Genomic DNA, 22,688 nt, shown 5'->3' on the forward strand with positions numbered 1-22,688 from the left:
AGAAAGAAGGATTGGGGGTCATCAGTGAGAAGGTAGGAGCTGGGGGTAAAGGTGTGTGGCAGCGATGCGTGTTTTGGGCCCAGTAAACCTTACTTGCTGATCTGCATTGTAGAGGTTAGGCAAGTTTGTTCAACTGTGTCTTTTGTATGCAAGACATAGTAGCGTGTAATAACTAGTTATACATTGGCATGCCTAATGAAAGGTACATGGACGTTGACGGAATGGTGATTTCAAAATAAGCAGCGTTGCCTCGGGTAAAAGTTTTCTGATGGGAAAGTAGTTTGCGCATTCCGACCTTGCCTGTTCCTTTGTGATTGCTCTGATACTTTCGAAAAGTCTCCACCAACGTTCCCTGCCCATCCCTGAAATAAACTGATAGAAAAGGGGGAAGAAACTCTCAGCGATCTGATCTCACTGGGCCATCAGCCAAGTCGAAGAATGCAGGAACAAGGAAGTAGCCGGGAAAGGTATAAGTGCTCCCAGAACAAGCTGGGACTTTTCAAACCACCGAAGCCTGTCTGGCATTATAGTCCAAGTTTTTCAGAGTTTGCTGTTTGTTGGGTTATGCTGTGACTTGAATGTGTTATTTGGATGTTCAGCAGTGGTTTGACACTCCGCTAAAACTGATGCGTTCTTTGGTTATAATTGCCTGGGGGTGAACTGAACACGGATTTCACACCCAACACACTCCCATGTGGCAATGACACAACCAAGGTCGGGATATATATTGGGCCGATATCAAAGAATCTTCAGAAGAGCAAACACCGGCTGCGGACTGCATTGAAAGTAAGTACAGGACGTTTGTTGCCGTATTTTGGGTTTGGCCGGGTTACAGAAGTGCACCTTACACAAAGATGCCTGCATGTTGATCTCTGTCGCCGTGAACTGGGCGGCACGTTAGCACAGTGGTTAGCACTGTGGCTTCACAGCGCCTGGGTTCCAGGTTCGATTCCCGGCTTGGGAGACTGTCCCAAGACTGTCTGTGCGGAGTCTGCACGTTCTCCCCGTGTCTGCGTGGGTTTCCTCCGGGTGCTCCGGTTTCCTCCCACAAGTCCCTCCATGTGACAGCTGATGCTTTCCAAATGCCTACCCCCACTCCTGACAGTAGGGCGCATTTTTTAAAAGGCACTTGCAGTTTTATAGCACCATTCATGGGACGTACCAAAGCACTTTACAGCTGAATTTGAGTGTAGTCACTGTTGTAGCGTAGGAAAAATGGCAGCCAATTTGCTCTCCGCCATCTCCCACCAACACACCATGGTTCTTTGGGAATCACTTTACCATCAGAGTATAACACGTGGGCCTTTCATTTTTTAAATTAAATTTAGAGTACCCAATTCTTTTTTTTCCAATTAAGGGGCGATTTAGCGTGGCCAATCCACCTAACCTGCACATCTTTGGGTTGTGGGGGTGAGACCCACGCAGACACGGGGAGAATGTGCAAACTCCACACGGACTGTGACCCGGGGCCGGGATCGAACCCGGGTCCTTGGCGCCGTGAGGCAGCAGCGCTAACCACTGCGCCACCGTGCCGCCCTTCGTGGGCCTTTCATTAAACCATGCCAGTCTGTAACTAGTTAATAGCAATGACCAAATTCTGCGTTTTTGCAATGTTGATTTGCGGGATGAATGTTGAGCACGACACCAGGGATAACTCTCCTACTATTCTTCGAAGTCACATCACGGGATTTCTCCTGCCCATCTGAGAGAGACAACGTAAGTTTAACACCTCATCTGCCCTCTGGCAGTGCAGCATCCCCTCAGTGCCGCACAGAGAGTGGCACAGAGGGTTTTTGGGGCTCAACTGCAGGGGTGGAACTTGAACCCACAACCTTCTGCGTCAGAGGTAAATTAGCACCCCGGAGCCACTGCTGAAATGTGAAAAAAAAAAAGGTTTACTGTTACTTGGAGCTCTAAATGGGGACAGGCTCCCCTTGCTGTTGTATGAAGACCTTCCAGTAGGTCTTGGGTTCAATAAGTTAGCTGGAATTCAGTTATCAACCCACTTGTCTCTGGGTAAGCCCACCAAGGCTTCCAGCTGAAAACTTCACAGTCACCCAAGGCCAGAATCGAACCCGGGTCTCTGGCGCTGTGAGGCAGCAGTGCTAACCACTTTGCCACCGTGCCGCCGTAAGGGATGTGGTTGTGGTGGTATGTATTAGGGGTAATACGGTACACCACGTGTCGACAGGCTGTTGGTGGAGGGATGCCAGGTCCTGATAGGACCTGCCACCTACTGGACTCCACCCAGAAATGCCGGTATAAGAACCCAGCTTTTCCCTCCATTTCCCTCAGCAGCTGCATTCTGTAACCACACTGCTGGGGATAAAGTTCTGCTTAATAAAGCCTTCAATTGACATTACCTCAACCTGCCTCGCGTCATATTGACGGTGCTACAATTTATTAAGCAGAATTTAAATTGAAGAAAACGACGTGGGAACATGGAGCTCCGAATCACCCCGGAGTGCCTGCGCATCGCACCCCAAGCAGCTAATTCAACATCTATTTTCAAGCACTGGCTGGCATGCTTTGAGGGCTTCCTCCGAACGGCCCCCGGCACACCGACAGACGAACAAAAGATGCAGGTCCTCTATTCCAGGGTGAGTCCTGACGTCTACTCCCTTATCGACGACGAGGACGGTTTCACCGGTTCCATCGCCGCGCTGAAGGATATCTACATCCGGCCCGCCAACCAGGTTTTTGCTCGCTACCAGCTCGCCACATGACGGCAATTTCCGGGGGAATCGCTGGACGAGTTTTATAACTCCCTGCAGATCCTGGGTCGAAACTGCAACTGCCCGGCGGTAACAGCGAGTGAACACACAGAGCTCCTGGTCTGCGATGCGTATGTGGCAGGTTTGGCCTCTTCCCAGATCCGCCAGAGGCTTCTGGAGAAAGAATCTTTGGGACTTACAGAAGCTCGGGCCCTGGCGGCATCCCTCGATGTGGTCTCGCGTAACGCCCGCGCCTACGCCCCCGACCGCACTACAGCCCCTTGGGCTCCGTGGACCCCCGCTGCGGTCGACTCTCCGACACCCCCCCACCCCCGCAAACCTGCGCGGCCAAAACACCAGACCAACCGGGGGGGGGGGGCCCTGCTGCTATTTTTGCGGCCAGCCGAAACACCCTCGGCAGCGCTGCCCGGCCCGCGCGGCTACCTGCAAAAGCTGCGGGAAGAAGGGCTACTACGCGACGGTGTGCAAGTCCCGCGGGGTCGCCGCTATCTCCGGGGAAGAAACGGGACCACAGACCCAGCCCCCCCAGCGATCCACGTGCGACCAACGGACGCCGCCATTTTGGACCCCGGACGCCACGAGGGAGAGATGGGCGCCGCCATTTTGCCCACCCCCGACCGCGCTCGATCCGTGGGCGCCGCCATCTTGGCTGAAGGACCCCGACACAGACGGCCACATACTGCCTGATTACGATGCTCAACTTCAACAACCACGTCTGGCTTCGACGACCCTCGACCAGTCGCGACCCCGGACGCTCCAGACTGCAACAACTACAGTCCTAGTGAATAGGTACGAGACGCCGTGTCTCACCGACTCTGGGAGCATGGAGAACTTCATCCATCTGGACACGGTCAGGCGCTGTTCCCTCGTAATTCGGCCAAGCACCCAGAAAACTTTCCTGGCGGCGGGATCCCACTCCGTTCAGATCACGGGGTTCTGCATCGCTAACCTAACGGTGCAGGGGAGGGAGTTCTGAAATTACCGGCTGTATGTCCTCCCCCATCTCTGTGCGCCCACACTCCTAGGGTTGGACTTCCAATGCAACCTCCAGAGTTTAACATTTAAATTTGGCGGCCCTATACCCCCACTGACTGTCTGCGGCCTCGCGACCCTCAAGGTTGACCCGCCTTCCTTGTTTGCGAACCTCACCCCGGATTGCAAACCCGTCACCACAAGGAGCAGACGGTACAGCGCCCATGACCGAGCATTTATCTGGTCCGAAGTCCAGAGGCTGCTGAAGGAAGGCATCATCCAGGCTAGCAACAGTCCCTGGAGAGCCCAGGTGGTAGTCGTTAAGACCGGGGAGAAACAGAGGATGGTCATCGACTATAGTCAGACTATCAACAGGTACACTCAGCTCGATGCGTACCCTCTCCCCCACATATCCGACATGGTCAATCGGATTGCACAGTACAAGGTCTTTTCCACCGTGGACCTCAAGTCCGCCTACCACCAGCTCCCCATCCGTCCCGGTGACCGCAACTATACTGCCTTCGAAGCAGACGGGCGGGTATACCACTTTTTAAGGGTTCCACTCGGCGTCACGAACGGAGTCTCAGTCTTCCAACGAGAGATGGACCGAATGGTTGACCAGCACGGTTAACGGGCCACGTTCCCGTATCTCGACAACGTCACCATCTGCGGCCACGACCAGCAGGACCACGACGCCAATCTCCAAAAATTCCTCCAGACCACTCACGCCCTGAACCTCACTTACAACAAAGAAAAATGCGTGTTCCGCACCGATCGTCTAGCCATCCTGGGCTACGTAGTGCGTAATGGAGTGATAGGCCCCGACCCTGAACGCATGCGCCCCCTCATGGAGTTCCCTCTCCCCCACTGTGCCAAAGCCCTGAAACGTTGCCTGGGCTTCGTTTCTTATTACGCCCAGTGGGTTCCACAATACGCCGACAAGGCCCGTGCGCTAATCCAGTCCACTACTTTTCCCCTGTCGACAGAGGCATGCCAGGCCTTTAGCCGCATCAAAGCAGATATCACAAAGGCCACGATGCGCGCCATCGACGAGTCCCTCCCCTTCCAGGTCGAGAGCGACGCATCGGATGTAGCTCTGGCGGCCACCCTCAACCAAGCGGGCAGACCCGTGGCCTTCTTCTCCCGAACACTCCACGCTTCAGAAATCCGCCACTCCTCAGTGGAAAAGGAGGCACAAGCAATAGTGGAAGCTGTGCGACACTGGAGGCATTACCTGGCCGGTAGGAGATTCACTCTCCTCACGGCCGGTTGCCTTCATGTTCGATAATGCACAGCGGGGCAAGATCAAGAACGACAAGATCTTGCGGTGGAGGATCGAACTCCCCACCTTCAATTATGAGATCTTGTATCGTCCCGTAAAGCTGAACGAGCCATCCGATGCCCTATCTCGCGGCACATGTGGACCGTCTACAAGCCCTCCACGAGGACCTCTGCCACCCGGGGGTCACTCGTTTCTACCACTTCCTTAAGGCCCGCAACCTCCCTTACTCCGTTGGGACCTCCGAACAGTCACAAGAAACTGCCAGATCTGCGCTGAGTGCAAACCGCACTTTTTCAGGCCAGATAGAGCGCACCTGGTTAAGGCATCTCGACCCTTTGAACACCTCAGTTTGGATTTCAAAGGCCCCCTCCCCTCCACCGATTGCAACGCGTACTTCCTGAACGTCATTGACGAATACTCCCGTTTCCCTTTCGCCATCCCCTGCCCCGACATGACAGCGTCCACGGTCATTAAAGCCCTCGGTACCATTTTTACACTGTTCGGTTTCCCCGACTATATCCATAGCGACAGGGGGTCCTCCTTTATGAGTGACGAACTGTGTCAATTCCTGCTCAGCAGGGGCATAGCCTTGAGCAGGACGACCAGTTACAACCCCCGGGGGAACGGGCAGGTAGAAAGGGAGAATGGAACGGTCTGGAAGGCTGTCCTGCTGGCCCTCCGGTCTAGGAGTCTCCCAATTTCCCGCTGGCAGGAAGTCCTCCCAGATGCCCTTCACTCTATCCGGTCCCTGCTGTGCACCTCCACGAATCAAACGCCTCACGAGCGCCTCCTCCTCTTTCCTAGGAAGTCCTCCTCTGGAACGCCACTTCCGACCTAGCTAGCAGCTCCGGGACCCATTCTGCTCCGGAAACATGTGCGGGCGCACAAGTCAGATCCATTGGTGGAATGGGTGCATCTCCTTCACGCCAACCCACAATACGCCTATGTGAGTACCCCGATGGCCAACAGGACACGGTCTCCCTGCGAGATCTGGCGCCCGCCGGAGCTACCCACACCCCCCCAACGCCAATCACCACCTCCTCACTCCCGCCGGTTCATCCCGCAGCCACCCCCTTCCCGGGGGGTTCGGTTCTCCTCCCAGACCCGCCCAGGAGTAAGGACACAGGGGACAGCGCTACGCTCCCAGAGTCGATGGGACACGAGCCAGCGCCATCACCACCACACCCGAGACGATCGGAAAGGACGACCAGGGCGCCCATCCTGCTCATCGAATCACTTTAACTCTCAACGTTTTCCGTTATTGTGTCTTGTTCTAGTTATGGCATCATGCCGACCCTGTTTGGCCCGTTGGCCCAGTTGAAGCGATAATTTTGTGTTTTGTTCAAAGTTACGCCACAGTACCGACTCTGTAAACCCCTACCACCATGCGAACCACCATCCCGCCGATTTTTTTTCAACAAGGGGTGAATGTGGTGGTATGTATTAGGGGTAATACGGTACACCACGTGTTGACAGGCTATTGGTGGAGGGATGCCAGGTCCTGATAGGATCTGCCACCTACTGGACTCCACCCAGAAATGCCGGTATAAGAACCCAGCTTTTCCCTCCATTTCCCTCAGCAGCTGCATTCGGTAACCACGCTGCTGGGGATAAAGTTCTGCTTAATAAAGCCTTCAATTGACATTACCTCAACCTGCCTCACGTCATATTGACGGTGCTACAGTGGTGTCTTTGAGATGAGGCGTTAAACTGAGGCTGAGTTTCCCCTCTCTGTATTTCTTATTTTTTAATTTAGAGTACCCAATTTGTTTTCCCATTAAAGGGCAATTTAGCGTGGCCAATCCACCTACCCTGCAGATCTTTGGGTCGTGGGGGTGAGATCCATGCAGACACAGGGAGAATGTGCAAACTCCACACGGATAGTGACCCAGAGCCGGGATCGAACCTGGGACCTCGACGCCGTGAGACAGCAGTGTTAAGCACTGCGCTGCCCCCTTCTCTGTATTTCAAAGAAGAGTGAAGGGAGTGAATCCATCCTGCTGTTCTGGCTAATATTTATCCCTCCCCCAGTACTACAAAAAGCAGATCACCTGGTCATTACAAGGTGTTGTATGTGGCACTCTTGACGGGTTCAAATTAGCCGTCACGTGTGCTGCGTTACACTTTACGATGTGCTTAATTGGCTGTAAAGTCCTTTGGGATGTTCTGAGGTCTTTAAATGCAAGTCTTTCTCTGTCTCAGGCAGGGCTGTGGATGGCTTGATAAGAAAAGAGAAAAAATCAGCCAGACTCCCTGCTCTTAAAGGGGCCGTCTCTTTTGATAGTGTGCCCTGTGCAAAGGCAGGTCCTTGGCTTATTGTCTGCGGGTGCTTCATTCTGAGCTGGTTTCCTTGGCAGTCTGTGCCATCGCCTTCTAGTGTCAGGGGGCAGGGCGATGAGGCAGGTGACGAGCAGAGCGCAGCCGCAACGGAAATCAAGCCCACATTGTTGGTGCTATTCCAAAACACACACTAGACCTTGGGTGGGGTGCTCTTTCCAAGAGCCGGTGCAGACTCGATGGGCCAAATGGCCTCCTTCTATGATAATCTATGAAAACTGAGCTAACCGGCCACTTCTTCGGAAATCTAACTGGGATATGAAAGATCTCACCTCTCCCTATCCCTGCACAATAATGTCATCCCCGGATCTCTGCACTCCTACAATTCTGGCCTGTTTCATAGAATTTACAGTGCAGAAGGAGGCCATTCGGCCCATCGAGTCTGCACCGGCTCTTGGAAAGAGCACCCTACCCATGCCCACACCACCCTATCCCCATAACCCAGAAACCCCACTCAACCAACACTAAGGGCAATTTTGGACACTAAGGGCAATTTAGCATGGCCAATCCACCTAACCTGCACATCTTTGGACTGTGGGAGGAAACCGGAGCACCCGGAGGAAACCCACGCAGACACGGGGAGAACGTGCAGACTCCGCACAGACAGTGACCCAGCCGGGAATCGAACCTGGGACCCTGGAGCTGTGAAGCAATTGCGCTAACCACTATGCTACCGTGCTGACCTCTTGCATATCCCCCAGTGTTCCACCATTGGGGCCCATTCCTTCAGCTGCCTTGACCCTAAGCTCTGCAATTCTATCGACGAACATCTCCACTCCTCTTCTTTTTTTAAATTTAAAACAAATTCCAATTAAGAGGCAATTTAGCGTGTCCAATCTACCATGCTGCATGTCTTTGGATTGTGGGGGTGAGACCCATGCAAACACGGGGAGAATGTGCAAGCTCCACACGGACTTGGATTGAACCCGGGTCCTCGGCACGTGAGGCAGTAGTGCTAACCACTGTGCCACTATGCCGCCTCCTCCTCTCTTCTTTAAGACACCACAAAGCCTACCTCTTTCACCAAGGTTTTGTTCACCTATTTTAACATCTACTTAAGCGGTTCGGTGTGAAATTTGGCCTGGTAACGCTCCTGTGAAGCGCCTTGGGAACGTTTTATAATAATCTTTATTATTGTCACAAATAGGCTTACATTAACATTGCAATGAAGTTGCTGTGAAAAACCCCTAGTTGCCACATTCCGGCACCTGTTCGGGTACACTGAGGGAGAATTCAGAATGTCCAAATTATCTAACAGCACGTCTTTCAGGACTTGTGGGAGGAAACCGGAGCCCCCGGAGGAAACCCACGCACACACGGGGAGAACATGCAGACTCCGCACAGACAGTGACGCAAGCCGGGTATCGAACCTGGGTCCCTGGCACTGTGAAGCAACAGTGCTAACCACTGTGCCACCATGCCGCCCATGCTACTTTAAAGGTGCAATATCAATGCAGGTTGCTGTTGTGCTTGAAATAGATTCCAATTATGTAAACGTACCCAGAATAGGGCGGCACTCTGGTGCAGAGGTTAGCACTGCTGCCTCATGGCGCTGAGGACCCGGGTTCGATCCCGGCCCCAAGTCACTGTCCGTGTGGAGTTTGCACATTCTCCCCGTGTCTGCGTGGGTCTCACCCCCACAACCCAACGATGTGCAGGGTAGGTGGATTGGCCACGCTACATTGCCCCTTAATTGGGAAAAAAAGAATTGGGCACGCTAAATTTATTTTTTAAAAGTACGCAGAATGACAGACTTTCAATTAACCGTCAGACTGACCATTAACTTTTCCGATGTGGACTGGTTTCACTGCTGTGGTTTGACAAAACGGCAGCAACGCTGAGTGAGATAGTGTTACCTTTGTAAACTGATCTGTTTCCTGTTTCCTAGGAAGATTATCGCGGATCACATGGATCACAGTGATACGATGATGCCAGGTAATGACTGGAATCAGGATTAGTGGGGTGAGAACGTTCATTAACCCCCACCGAGGGAAACAAAGAAATCCCAAACACCTTTTGGAAATCATAATCTTGGCTGTGTTATTTGAAGTTATTGTTTGCAAGTATGCATTCAACTAATAGCCAAGCGAGCAGGGGCTTTCCAATCCTCCTTCAAACAGCGTCACTGAAAAGGTGGTCATGTCACTGGGCTAGTGATACCGAGATTAAAGAACAGAAAATGCTGGATAAACTCAGCAGGTCTGGCAGCATCTGTGAAGAGGGAAACACACTTAATGTTTCGAGTTCATTGACCCGTCTATCTCCACAGATGCTGCCAGATCTGTTGAGTTTGTCCAACATTTTCTGTTTTAATTGTAGATTTCCAGCCTCCTTTTATTATAGTAAACCAGAGGCTAATGGCTTGGAGGCAGAGGTACAAATCCCACCACGGCATCTGGTGGAATGTAAATTCATGAATAAAAACCTGGATTTGAAAGCTATTCTCGGTAATGAAACCATTGTTGATTGCTGTATAAACCCATCTGGTTCACTAATGCTCTTCAGGGAAGGAAATCTGCCGTCCTTACCCGGTCTGGCCTACATGTGACTCCCGACCCCACAGCAATGAGGTTGACTCTTAACTGCCTCTCTGAAATGGTCGAGCGAGACACTGAGTTCGAGGGCAATTAGGGATGGGTCACAAGTGCTGCCTTTGCTGATGCTAATGCTGAAGTGCAAAGGGACTTGGGAGTCCTAGTCCAGGATTCTCGAAAGGTATACTTGCAGGTTGAGTCCGTAATTAAGAAAGCAAATGCAATGTTGTCATTTTTCTCAAGAGGCTTGGAATATAAAAGCAGGGGTGTACTTCTGAAGCTTTATAAAGCACTAGTTAGGCCCCATTTAGAATACTGTGAGCAATTTTGGGCCCCACACCTCAGGAAGGACATACTGGCACTGGAGCGGGTCCAGCGGAGATTCACACGGATTATCCCAGGAATGGTAGGCCTAACATACGATGAACGTCTGAGGATCCTGGGATTATATTCATTGGAGTTTAGGAGGTTGAGGGGAGATCTAATAGAAACTTACAAGATAATGAATGGCTTAGATAGGGTGGACGTAGGGAAGTTGTTTCCATTAGCAGGGGAGACTAGGACCCGGGGGCACAGCCTTAGAATAAAAGGGAGTCACTTTAGAACAGAGATGAGGAGAAATTTCTTCAGCCAGAGAGTGGTGGGTCTGTGGAATTCATTGCCACAGAGGGCGGTGGAGGCCGGGACGTTGAGTGTCTTTAAGACAGAAGTTGATAAATTCTTGATTTCTCGAGGAATTAAGGGCTATGGAGAGAGAGCGGGTAAATGGAGTTGAAATCAGCCATGATTGACTGGTGGAGTGGACTCGATGGGCCGAATGGCCTTACTTCCGCTCCTATGTTTTATGGTCTTTGCCATCGATGCCCACACCCCGTGAAAGAATAATCTTTAAATGAAAAACCTGTTAGCACCGCTGCACCACCGTGTCGCCTTCTGCGTTAGCATTCCCGAGCGAACCGAGCAAATTACGACCAAGGGGAAATGCTGAGATTGTGCAGATGCTTTCGCTGGGAGACCTTCTATCCATTCTTGCATAACCTGGAGAATTTCTCTCCCATTGTGGCTAGCATTGTGGCTAGCACAATTGCTTCACAGCTCCAGGGTCCCAGGTTCGATTCCGGCCTGGGTCACTGTCTGTGCGGAGTCTGCACGTCCTCCCCGTGTGTGCGTGGGTTTCCTCCGGGCGCTCCGGTTTCCTCCCACAGTCCAAAGATGTGCGGGTTAGGTGGATTGGCCATGCTAAATTGCCCTTAGTGTCCAAAAATTGCCCTTAGTGTTGGGTGGGGTTATGGGGATTAGGTGGGGTTACTGGGTTGTGGGGGAGTGGGCTTAGGTAGGGTGCTCTTTCCAAGAGCCGGTGCAGACTCGATGGGCCGAATGGCCTCCTTCTGCTCTGTAAATTCTATGAAAAAGTGGATTCATCTTGTTTGCGATTTGCGGGTGCTTGGAATGTGTCAATTGGCGGGATGGCCTTTGAAGATGAGAAACGGTGTAACATAATTGCAAATATTTTTCTTCAGCTAAAAAATTGATTTTTGTTCTCTTTATGTTTCTTCCACTCTTGCTGCTTTGACACGTCATGGATTTGCATGGTGAGGAATGTTAATGCCGAGCTTTGGAATTTGTCTCATATTGCCGTGCACTCACCCGTCACCAGTCTGCCATGGGTTGGACGCCTGCGTAACCTGGAGAATTTCTCTCCCATTCCCTCAGCAGCTCACATGACAAACCTAAAGTATCTGCTCATCCGCTTACACCAGTGACGGGCAACCTGGGCCTGTGAGTGGGCCGCGTGATAGACCCTCCTTCATCTCAGTGGGCCACAAGATTGAAATTGGGGCGTGTTCACTAACCGTGACTCCGTGAATAAGTTTCAATACATTTAATACACGCCAAATATTTCATAACGGGTTATCGAAAATACTGAATCATTTATATATTAATGGAGCTGTCGTCAACTTGAAATGGTGAAAACAAAATAAATGTTTACGCTCCGGATGCACGGCGATCACAGTCAGTGTTGCGAGCAATCAGCGCGCACCTCACTTCACTCACCCTCGCACTATGTGTGAATCACTTCAGTCAGACCGGCAGGAAAAAGACGACATGGACAGAAATCAGCGGAATGTGGCAATCCCGCGGGTGGACAACAGTCAACAAAATGTCTCGCGGGGGCCGCACTCTGAACCCAGATGGGCCGCACGTGGCCCCCCGGGTCGCAGATCGCCCACCTCCGATTTAGACTCTATATCCCGCAACCTGCCCTCCAGCCATGACCCTGTCCAGCTCCCACATGAGGGGTAAGGAGCTCACAGCCACAGCACCAGCTGGTAGTGCGTTCCTGAGACTCGCTACTCTCTGGGAAGTTGTTGCTGCCGATGGTGTAATGTTTGTACGAAACTAAACACATCAGTTGCTTTGACAACTAGACGGAATCTGGTTGGTAAGTGTCAACATCTGACATTCCAGAGAGCTGACATTTTATCATATGATTCTGTGTCATTCTGAGATAAGAATCCTTATCACATTAACCATTTACCAAATTTCCAAATTAACCCCTTTGGTGACCAACACTCTGCCACCAACGAGATCAAATAGTTTCAAATGCGAGGGCAGCACAGTGGCCCAGTGGGTTAGAACATAGAACATAGAACATTACAGCGCAGTACAGGCCCTTCGGCCCTCAATGTTGCGCCGACCTGTGAAACCACTCTAAAGCCCATCTACACTATTCCCTCATCATCCATATGTCTATCCAATGACCATTTGAATGCCCTTAGTGTTGGCGAGTCCACTACTGTTGCAGGCAGGGCATTCCACGCCCTTACTACTCTCTGAGTAAAGAACCTACCTCTGACATCTGTCCTATATCTATCTCCCCTCAATTTAAAGCTATGTCCCCTCGTGCTAGACATCATCATCTGAGGAAAAAGGCTCTCACTGTCCACCCTATCCAATCCTCTGATCATCTTGTAAGGTTAGCCCTGTTGCCTCACGGCGCCGAGGTCCCAGGTTCGATCCCGGCTCTGGGTCCCTGTCCTTGTGGAGTTTGCACATTCTCCCCGTGTTTGCGTGGGTTTTGCCCCCACACCCCAAAGATGTGCAGTGTAGGTGGATTGGCCACGCTAAATTGCCCCTGAATTGGAAAAATGAATTGGGTACTCTAAATTTATAAGAAGAAGAGAAAAAAAAATAGTTTCAAATGCCAGGTAAAAATATCCATCGGTTATTTGTTAATGGGCCATCAGGGCCCAATTTACCTTTGAGGATCATGAAGATATCAAGACAAGAGCTGGGTGAACCAGGGTTAATTGTAGGATAGTTAATGTGCATGGCTGATAAAATATCTAACTATTCCAATGCCCCCTGACACACCTCCCATCTTCCATAACTTTAACCTCTTTCAAAACTTTGATGCCTGTAACTTTGTTTTTGAAAATTTAGAGTACCCAATTCATTTTTTACAATTAAGGGGCAATTTAGCGTGGTCAATCCACCTACCCTGCACATCTTTGGGTTGTGGGGGTGAAACCCACGCAAACACAGGAAGAATGTGCAAACTCCACACGGACAGTGACCCAGAGCCGGGATCGAACCTGGGACTTAAGCTCCGTGATGCCGCAGTGCTAACCACTGCTCCACCGTGCTGCCTGCTGCCTGTATCTTTTTAAAAATAAATTTAGAGTACCCAATTCATTTTTTCCAATTAAGGGGCAATTTAGCGTGGTCAATCCACCTACCCTGCACATCTTTGGGTTGTGGGAGCGAAACCCACGCAGACATGGGGAGAATGTGCAAACTCCACACAGACAGTGTCCCAGAGCCGGGATCGAACCTGGGACCTCGGCGCCGTGAGGCAGCAGCGCTAACCACTGCTCCACCATGCTGCCTGCTGCCTGTATCTTAACTCGCACTATACTGACATTCACTGGCTTCTGACCTCCATGCACCTATAATTTAAAATTCCCAACTTCATGTTCAAACTCCTCCACGGCCTTGGCCATCTCTGTAACCTCTCCAACCCTACAACTTTCCAAGATATCTGCTCTTCTACCAGCTCCTTCGATCCTTCCCTCAGTCCACCTTTGGCAGCCATGCCTCCAACTATCTGGGCCCTAATTATGTTTGTCGCTCCCTTTCTTCTGTTTTCTTTCTCTAAATGAGCATCGCTGGCTAGTGCAGCATCTATTGGCCATCTCCAAGGCATTTAAGAGTCAACCACATTGCTGTGGGTCTGGGGTCACTTGTGAGCCAGACCAGGTAAGTTTAAAGGACATTAGTGAACCAGATGGGTTTTCATGGCAGTCAATAATGGTTTAATTAACACTGTTAGACTTCTATTGAATTCAAATTTCACTATGTGCCATGGTGGGATTTGAACGCGAATCCCCAGAGCATTGTCCCAGGTCTGTGGATTATTAATCTACTGACAATACCACTATGCCACTGCCTCCCCTTGAGAAGGTGGCGCTGAGCTGCCTTCTTGAATCGCTGCTTTCCAGGTGGTGTAGGTACACCCACAGTGCTGTTAGGGAGTGAGTGACAGGACTTTGACCCAGAGACGGTGAAGGAACGGCGCTATATTTCCAGGTCAGGGGAACTTGCAGGCGGTGGGGTTCCCAGGAATGTGCTGCCCTTGCCCTTCCAGATGGTAGAGGTCACGGGTTTGGAAGGTGCTGTCTAAGGAGCCTTGGCGAGTTGCTGCAATGCATCTTGTGGATGGTACACACGGCTGCCACTGTGCGTCGGTGTTGGAAGGGCTGAATGTTTATTGTGGTTGATGGGGTACCAAACAAACAGGGCGCTTTGTCATGGAGTTACAATAGTCCCTAACTTATAACAATGACTACACTTTGAAACTTAATTGGCTGAAAAACCCTTTGAAAATCCTACAGCTATCAAAGGAGTCAGGGAAATACAAGTCCTTCTTTAAGATCCTGTTTAAAACTTACCCCTTTGATCAAGGTTTTGGTCGGCTTTCTTAACATTCCCTTCTTTAACTCAGTCTCAATTTTAAGTCTGCAAAAGAAAACTTTCCTCACCTCCACACTGGTGGCATAGTGGCCGCAGTGGTTAGCACTGCTGCCTCACAGCGGCAGAGACCCAGGTTCGATGACTGTGAGGAGTTTGCACGTTCTCCCCGTGACTGCGTGGGTTTCCTCCGGGCGCTGCAGTTTCCTCCCACAGTCCAAAGTTGTGCAGGTTAGGTGGGGTTTCGGGAATAGGGTGGGGGAGTGGGCCTGGGTCGGGTGCTCTTTCAGAGGGTCGCTGGGCTGCCTCCTGCAGTGTAGGAATTCTATAGTTCTTGTGCCAATTATCGTAAATCTGAGTCATCTATTTGCTGACCCTCCTGCCAGTATTCACTATCAAAGCCCCTCATCATTTTGAACACAACATTACGTCCGTCCCCCTAACCACCTTTGGTCTGAGGAGGTAAACCCCAATATCTCCAGTCGCTCCACCTAACTGAAGTCCGACATCCCCGGTGCTGTTTTGTTAAACCTTTTCCGAGGCCGTCCCAGGATTCTTCCTCCTGTGTGGGTTCCAGAATTGATCACAGAACCCAGCTGAGGCGGGACCAGAGAATTAGTAAAGATTGGAACTTGTTTAGATTGCGTTGCAGGAGACTGCTGCCTATACCCGCCGTTGTTTCAAATGCAGAGTCCCCCATCTCTTGTGGGTCTACATTCCCACTGCTGGAAAGGGGAACCGGATTCGGCAATGGAAACGCCCAGAGCTGATCCAGATCCTTGAAATTTAGATTAAACATGCGCTATGAATGAAAGCAACTTTAACAGCGCTCAGTCATGCAAGTGATAAGCTACTTCAGCCTATGTGGAATTGCAAAGCAACATGTTTCGTTCTGTGGTTTGTTCTTCAAATAATCTGTGCCCTAATCCACACCTTGGCCTCTTTTTTAATTCTGTTAGCACACGGTGAGCTCTGTCCAAGCAGCTATGAGTCCTACTGTCTGAATGGAGGCACCTGCTACATTTTAAGGACGTCCAATGCATTCTGCTGGTAAGTCAAATATAACCCTCCGAGTGTAATGAATCACAATGAGACAAGTCCCTGCCTACAGCCGATATGGTGCTCCATGCAGATCACAGGTGTAGCAGGAGGTCCCCCCCGCTTTGGCAGGTAAGAGCCAAGTATAACTCCAGCTCTGAACAATGGAACGAGGACCTATTCCTTCGGCTCCTTGTCAGGGACGGACACTGACTGGCCCAGGACTTTTCTGAATTTGTCCATGAGATGTGGCCATTGCTGGCTAGGACAAAGAACAATACAGCACAGGAACAGGCCCTTCGACCCTCCAAGCCTGCGCCGACCATGGTACCTGCCAAAACTAAAACCGTCTGCACATATAGAGTTTGTATCCTTCCATTCCCACCCTGCTCATATATTTGTCTAGATGCCCCTTAAATGCCGCTATCGAGGGACTGAATGGCCGACCCAGTTCCCAAGTTCCATGTTAAATCCCTTCAGCATTGAGATCAACTCACTCAACAGAGATAGGCGATTGAAACGTTTGAGTTGCTCCAAGTGGACTACGCCAACCCAGACAGTCATCCACAGCTAATCCTCCTGTGGGGCGGCCTAATTCAGATTGATATTTTCCCCTAGGTGTGACGACACTTTCATAGGAAGTCGATGTGAAGAGTTCCTGCTCCTGAGCCAAAAGCCAGATAGGAGTCTAAACCAGTCGGTGGCTCTTATCGTGGTGGCCCTGCTTCTTGTGTTCGCTCTACTCATTGGAATGTACCTTTGCTACAGGTAAGTGGACCTGAGAAACTGCAAACGATCTGACTTGCCAGCCAGGCTGGGTTTGGGAGGATCAGGGAAGGAGGCTTGATGGAGGCCTCCCCGCTGGGAAATGTCCGACCGCCATTTTTTTTAAAGCTTGTGCCCGAAGATATGGCCTAATGTCCCACCCTGACAATCCCCTCCAAGTCTTTGATTCCCGCCGCCTCGCTTGTGGATGAGGTGATATGGTGGGCATAAAAAGTACTGAGTTGCCACAACTGGCGACCAGGGACTAACAACAAAAAAGGTTCACTGATATTGCTGAGCAGCTCTTGCATGCTGCGTGTCTGCCCCCTCCCAGGGGAGAGCTCCCACGCTCCCGACACGTGACCGCTTTTATACCCGCGCCATCCCAGCGTCTGCGTAGACACCCAGTCCACACTGAAGTTGGCCTCAAGGTGCCGGAGGTTGTGTGGTACCTCTATATATCGTCATTATTTGTGGACACTTAAAAGAAGGGCCTTGTATTTATAAAGTGCCTCAGAATGTCCCAAAGTGGTGTTATCGACAATGGGATACTGTTAAAATGGTAAGCACTGTTACACCATCGGAAACCCAGTGGGCAACTAGTGCCCAGCAAGCCCCCATAAACTTTATTTAAAAAAAAATATATTTTTAAAAGTTTTTTAACACAATTTTTCTCCCTTACAAACAATAACCCCCCCCCCCCCCCCCCCCCGTAACAAAAAAAAAACGAGAAATCGCGCAGAGCAAGATATATACATGGCAAAATGATATATTTACACAGCTTTGTACACTGGCCCTCACCCGTGCGTGCCAGTTTCCCCAACCCTTCATGTTATCTCTTGCTCATCCACCCTCCCAGGCAGTCCCCCCCCCCTCCCAGGACGTCCCCTCCACCCCACCCCCACCCCAAGGTTGCTGCTGCTGCTGACCGACCTTCCTCTAACGCTCCGCGAGATAGTCTAGGAACGGTTGCCACCGCCTGTAGAACCCCTGCGCAGACCCTCTCAAGGCGAACTTAATCCTCTCCAACTTTATGAACCCAGCCATATCATTTATCCAGGCCTCCAGGCTGGGGGGCTTCGCCTCCTTCCACATTAGCAAGATCCTTCGCCGGGCTACTAGGGACGTAAAGGCCAGAATGCCGGCCTCTTTCGCCTCCTGCACTCCCGGTTCGTCCACTACTCCAAATATTGCTAGCCCCCAGCTTGGCTTGACCCGGACTTTCACCACCTGAGATATTGCTCCCGCCACTCCTCTCCAGAACCCCTCCAGTGCCGGGCATGACCAAAACATATGGACATGGTTCACCGGGCTCCCTGAGCACCTTCCACATCTGTCCTCTACCCCAAAGAACCTACTCAACCTCGCCCCCGTCAAGTGTGCTCTGTGGACCACCTTAAATTGTATCAGGCTGAGCCTGGCACACGAGGAGGAGGAATTAACCCTACCTAGGGCATCAGCCCACAGACCTTCCTCGATCTCCTCCCCCAGCTCCTCCTCCCATTTACCCTTCAACTCTTCTACCAGCGCTTCCCCCTCTTCTTTCAACTCCTGGTGTATTTCCGACACCTTGCCCTCCCCGACCCATACACCCGAGATCACCCTATCTTGAACTTCTTGTGCCGGGGCAACGGGAATTCCCTCACCTGTCGCCTCACAAAAGCCCTCACCTGCATATATCTAAAGGCATTTCCCGGGGGTAACTCGAACATCTCCTCCAGTGAAGCCCCCATAAATTTAAATCATAGAATTTACAGTGCAGAAGGAGGCCACTCGGCCCATCGAGTTGGCACCGGCCCTTGGAAAGAGCATCCTACCCAAGCCCACACCTCCACCCTAGCCCCGTAACCCAGAAACCCCACCCAACCTTTTGGTAGCTAAGGGGCAATTTAGCATGGCCAATCTGTCTAACCTGCACCTAAATGACTAGATAATCTGTTCTATGTGCTGGGTGAGGGATGAGTGTTGGTCAGGACATCCTGCTCTTCTTCAAGCCACGGGATATTTTGCCTGAGAGGGCAGGCTGGGCCCGGGAAAGGGGGGGGGCCTCAGTTTAATGTCTCAACGGAATTTGACACCAAGCTACAGAGGGAGATTTTAGGACAGGTTGGTCAATGAGGAATGTTGTTGGAGCATCTTACATGGAGGTGGGCGGCACGATGACACAGTGGTTAGCACTGTTGCTTCACAGCGCCAGTGTCCCACGTTCGATTCCCGGCTTGGGTCGCTGTCTGTGCGGAGTCTGCACGTTCTCCCCGTGGGTTTCCTCTGGGTGCTCCGGTTTCCTCCCACAAGTTCCGAAAGACGTGCTGTTAGGTGAATTGAACATTCTGAATTCTCCCTCTGTGTACCCGAACAGGCGCTGGAGTGTGGCGACTAGGGGATTTTCACAGTAACTTCATTGCCGTGTTAATGTAAGCCTACTTGTGACAATAATAAAGACTATCATGTAAAGAAGCAGAGATCTAGAGAGGCCCAGGGAGGGAGTTTGAGTGGGTAATGGGAGACAGGACTTCGCGTGAGTTAAACTATGGACTGCAGAGTTTTTACATTAGCTCGGGTGATGCCCCCTCCACCGAAGATATGTAAATTACTCTTTTCAAAATTGCACAGCTTGAAGCGAGCGCTGGAGATGAGTATTTGGTGCATGAATTATTCACGGTTTCTTGCACTTTCAGGAGACGCAGACAAAACAGGAGCAATCAGCGGAATAGCAGCCCTTACCACACAGTCGCGACACGTGAAGCCACCAACATCAGGAATATAATATCAGTCAGATTCATCATTCAGGACGCAGATTGCAGGCCTGTTTAAGTGCACCAGGGTGGGCCCATTTTAAGTGAGAAAGATTGAAATGCGACTCTTGACTGCAACCTTGAGGGAATCTCACTTGAAATGCACGAGTGGAACATCGGAGACACGCGCAAGCATCCAGGGGCGACAGCACACGACCCTTGACCTCCCTCGTTTGTTCCCATGAGCCCGTTCGTTCTCCTAGGCCACGAGTAACGCGGATCTCCATATTCCAGCTGTTTCTGGATTTCTTTCCATGTTCCTGTGGGCACCTCAGTCATGAACTCCAGCGATGGAATCTCTTCAACTCAGAACATTTGTAGCTGGAATTAAATTTCGGTCAGTACTTTATCAACTGCCGGACTGGGCCGAAAGACGACAAACAGGTGTCCAGCCTGATGTCGAACCCCCCAGGAAGAACACATGGAGTATTGTTCAGCTTGTAAGTGGTGATCATCCTATAAGGACTGTGTACATTCCTTTTACAGTCTGCACCTCGAGTGCTGAACTTAGTGACAATGGGTGGTTATTTTATTTTATCTTGTTATTTTTCCCGGGTTTTCTTGCACAAACGCGAGGAATGTTATGGCAATCGAGTGGCGGCCGTGAGTACATATTTGTACTCAACTTGGCTGTTTCCAGCTTTGAAAGCTCCAATACTGCGTCAGCTCACACGGTCCTTCACCCAGGCCTTTGTTACATAGAAGCCGGAGGAGGCCATTCAGCCTGCTCCGCCATTCATTATGATCATCGAGTTCAATAGCCTAAACCCGCCTTCCCCCTTGCCCCTCGATCCCTTCAGCCCCAAGAGCTGTATCTAATTCCTTCTTGAAATGGGCAGTGGGCAGCACAGTAGCATTGTGGATAGCACAATTGCTTCACAGCAGGGCAGCATGGTAGCACAAGTGGATAGCACTGTGGCTTCACAGCGCCAGGGTCCCAGGTTCGATTCCCCTCTGGGTCACTGTCTGTGCGGAGTCTGCACGTTCTCCCCGTGTCTGCGTGGGTTTCTTCTGGGTGCTCCGGTTTCCTCCCACAGTCCAAAGACGTGCAGGTTAGGTGGATTGGCCATGATAAATTGCCCTTAGTGACCAAAAAGGTTAGGAGGGGTTATTGGGTTACAGGGATAGGGTGGAAGTGGGTTTAGTGGGTCGGCTTAAATGGGTCAGTGCAGACTCGATGGGCCGAATGGCCTCCTTCTGCATTGTATGTTCTAGCGTCTCGACCCAGAGACTGGCCACTGAGGGGGGAATCGACCTATTCAAGCGGGACAGAGAGACAGGAGTGAAAAATTGCCAATAAATTTACAAAAAAAAAAAAAAAAAAAGTTGCTTCACAGCTCCAGAGTCCCAGGTTCGATTCCGGCTTGGGTCACTGTCTGTGCGGAGTCTGCACATCCTCCCCGTGTGTGCGTGGGTTTCCTCCGGGTGCTCCGGTTTCCTCCCACAGTCCAAAGATGTGCAGGTTAGGTGGATTGGCCATGATAAATTGCCCTTCGTGTCCAAAATTGCCCTTAGTGTTGGGTGGGGTTACTGGGTTATGGGGATAGGGTGGAGGTGTGGACCTTGGGTAGGGTGCTCTTTCCAAGAGCCAGTGCAGACTCGATGGGCCGAATGGCCTCCTTCTGCACTGTAAATTCTATGAAATCTATGAAATCCCGCAACGTTTTAAGGTGCTGGGTTGGACGATCAGGAGGCTTTTTGAAGCTCAGGTTTAAAGGCGCTGGTCACAGCTTCTCTCCCTTTTCTTCCGAGGGTGTACTCGGGGAATCCGATGGAGGCTTCCACACTGAAGATCTGGCGACAATTTCGGTAGCACTTCGAATGGGGAGCGGTTTCAAAGTTGGTGCCAGTTTGTACGAACCACATGTTCGGGCCGGGTGAGGTGGGACGCCAGTAGGGAGAAGAGGATTGCTGTGGTGGAGGATTTGATTTTGTAGGGCCGACTTGCAACTTTGAGGAGTTGGTGGAGAGATTTGGACTCTCGCAGGCGGATGTATTTAGATACTTACAGTATCTAACTTGCAAAGAAGATCTTTCTGACGCTCCTGGTGGCACCCCCTTCGTCGTTGATGGAGAGAGTTTACCATTATCGGGGTACCTCGGGGGTTTATGGGAGGCTTATAGCAGAGGAGGCAGTATCCTGGGAAGGGGTGAAGGCCAAGTGGGAGGAGGAGTTGGGGTTCGAGTTGGAGGAGGCGGTGTGGTGTGAGATTCTGCGTAGGGTGAATGCAACGTCATCCTGTGCGAGGTTATGGCTGATTATAGTTGAATGTAGTGCATAGGGCTCCTTTCATAGATGAAATGGAATCATAGAATTTACAATACAGAAGGAGGCCATTCAGCCCATCAAGTCAGCACCGGCCCTTGAAAAGAGCACTCTGCCTAAGCCCACACCTCGACCCCATCCCTCCACCCTATCCCTTCAATCCCACCTAACCCTACACCTCCACCCTATCCCCGCAATCCCTCCTAATCCTTTGACCAAATTCAGGATGAGCAGGCTATTTGTGGGGGTGGAGGATGAGTGCGCGTGCTGTGGGAGGGGCCCGGCGAACCATGTACATATGTTCTGGTCATGTCCTAAGCTCGGGGGTTTCTGGGTCTCCTTCTCTGGCACCGTGTCAGCGATTCTGCAAATTGAACTGAGGCCTTGTCCCCTCGGGGCTAAATTCGGGGTATCGGACCTGCCGGAGCTGCAGACGGGGGCGGGGGGGGGATGTTCTGGCCTTCGCCTCGCTGACTGCTCGAAGGCGGGTGCTGCTGGGGTGGAAGTCAGCTCCTCCACCCAGTGTCTCAGTACGACTGGCGGATCTTATGGAGTTTTTATATCTCGAGAAAGTTACGTACACCGTGAGAGGAACAATGAAAGGGTTTTACTGACGATGGCAGTCTATTTTGTACGTTAAAGAGCTGACCACCATTAGTGTTGTGAGGTGAGATTGGGGGGGTGGGTTGGTGGGATTTCTGTTTGTTTTTTTGTGCGGGGGGGGGGGAGTTTGTTATTACCTGTTTTTATTTTTGCTATGTATGAAATGAAAAAGCTGCATAAAAATATTTTTAAAAAATAATTACACAACGTTTTGGCCTCAACTACTTTCTGTGGAAGTGAATTCCACAGATTCACCGCTCTCTGGGTGAAGACATTTCTCCTCACCCCAGTCCTAAAAGGTTTACCCTCTTATCCTCAAACTATGACCCATAGTTCTGGACTCCCCCACCATCGGGAACATTCTTTCTGAATCTACCCTGTCTAATCCTG

At 51.0% G+C, this 22,688-nt stretch overlaps 1 protein-coding gene across 1 annotated transcript; it reads left to right on the plus strand.

The window, feature by feature from the left end:
- The first annotated feature begins 387 nt into the window (after window positions 1-387).
- Window positions 388-22,368, plus strand: LOC140404366 (pro-neuregulin-4, membrane-bound isoform-like). Its single transcript, XM_072492795.1, has 5 exons — window positions 388-786; window positions 9,215-9,261; window positions 15,791-15,881; window positions 16,488-16,637; window positions 19,313-22,368. The coding sequence occupies exons 2-5, from the start codon at window positions 9,234-9,236 to the stop codon at window positions 19,446-19,448; spliced, it is 405 nt and encodes a 134-aa protein (XP_072348896.1). The 5' UTR covers window positions 388-786; window positions 9,215-9,233; the 3' UTR covers window positions 19,449-22,368.
- The last annotated feature ends 320 nt before the right edge of the window (window positions 22,369-22,688 follow it).

The sequence above is a fragment of the Scyliorhinus torazame genome, chromosome 30, assembly GCF_047496885.1.
Source record: "Scyliorhinus torazame isolate Kashiwa2021f chromosome 30, sScyTor2.1, whole genome shotgun sequence".
Lineage (NCBI taxonomy): Eukaryota > Metazoa > Chordata > Chondrichthyes > Carcharhiniformes > Scyliorhinidae > Scyliorhinus > Scyliorhinus torazame.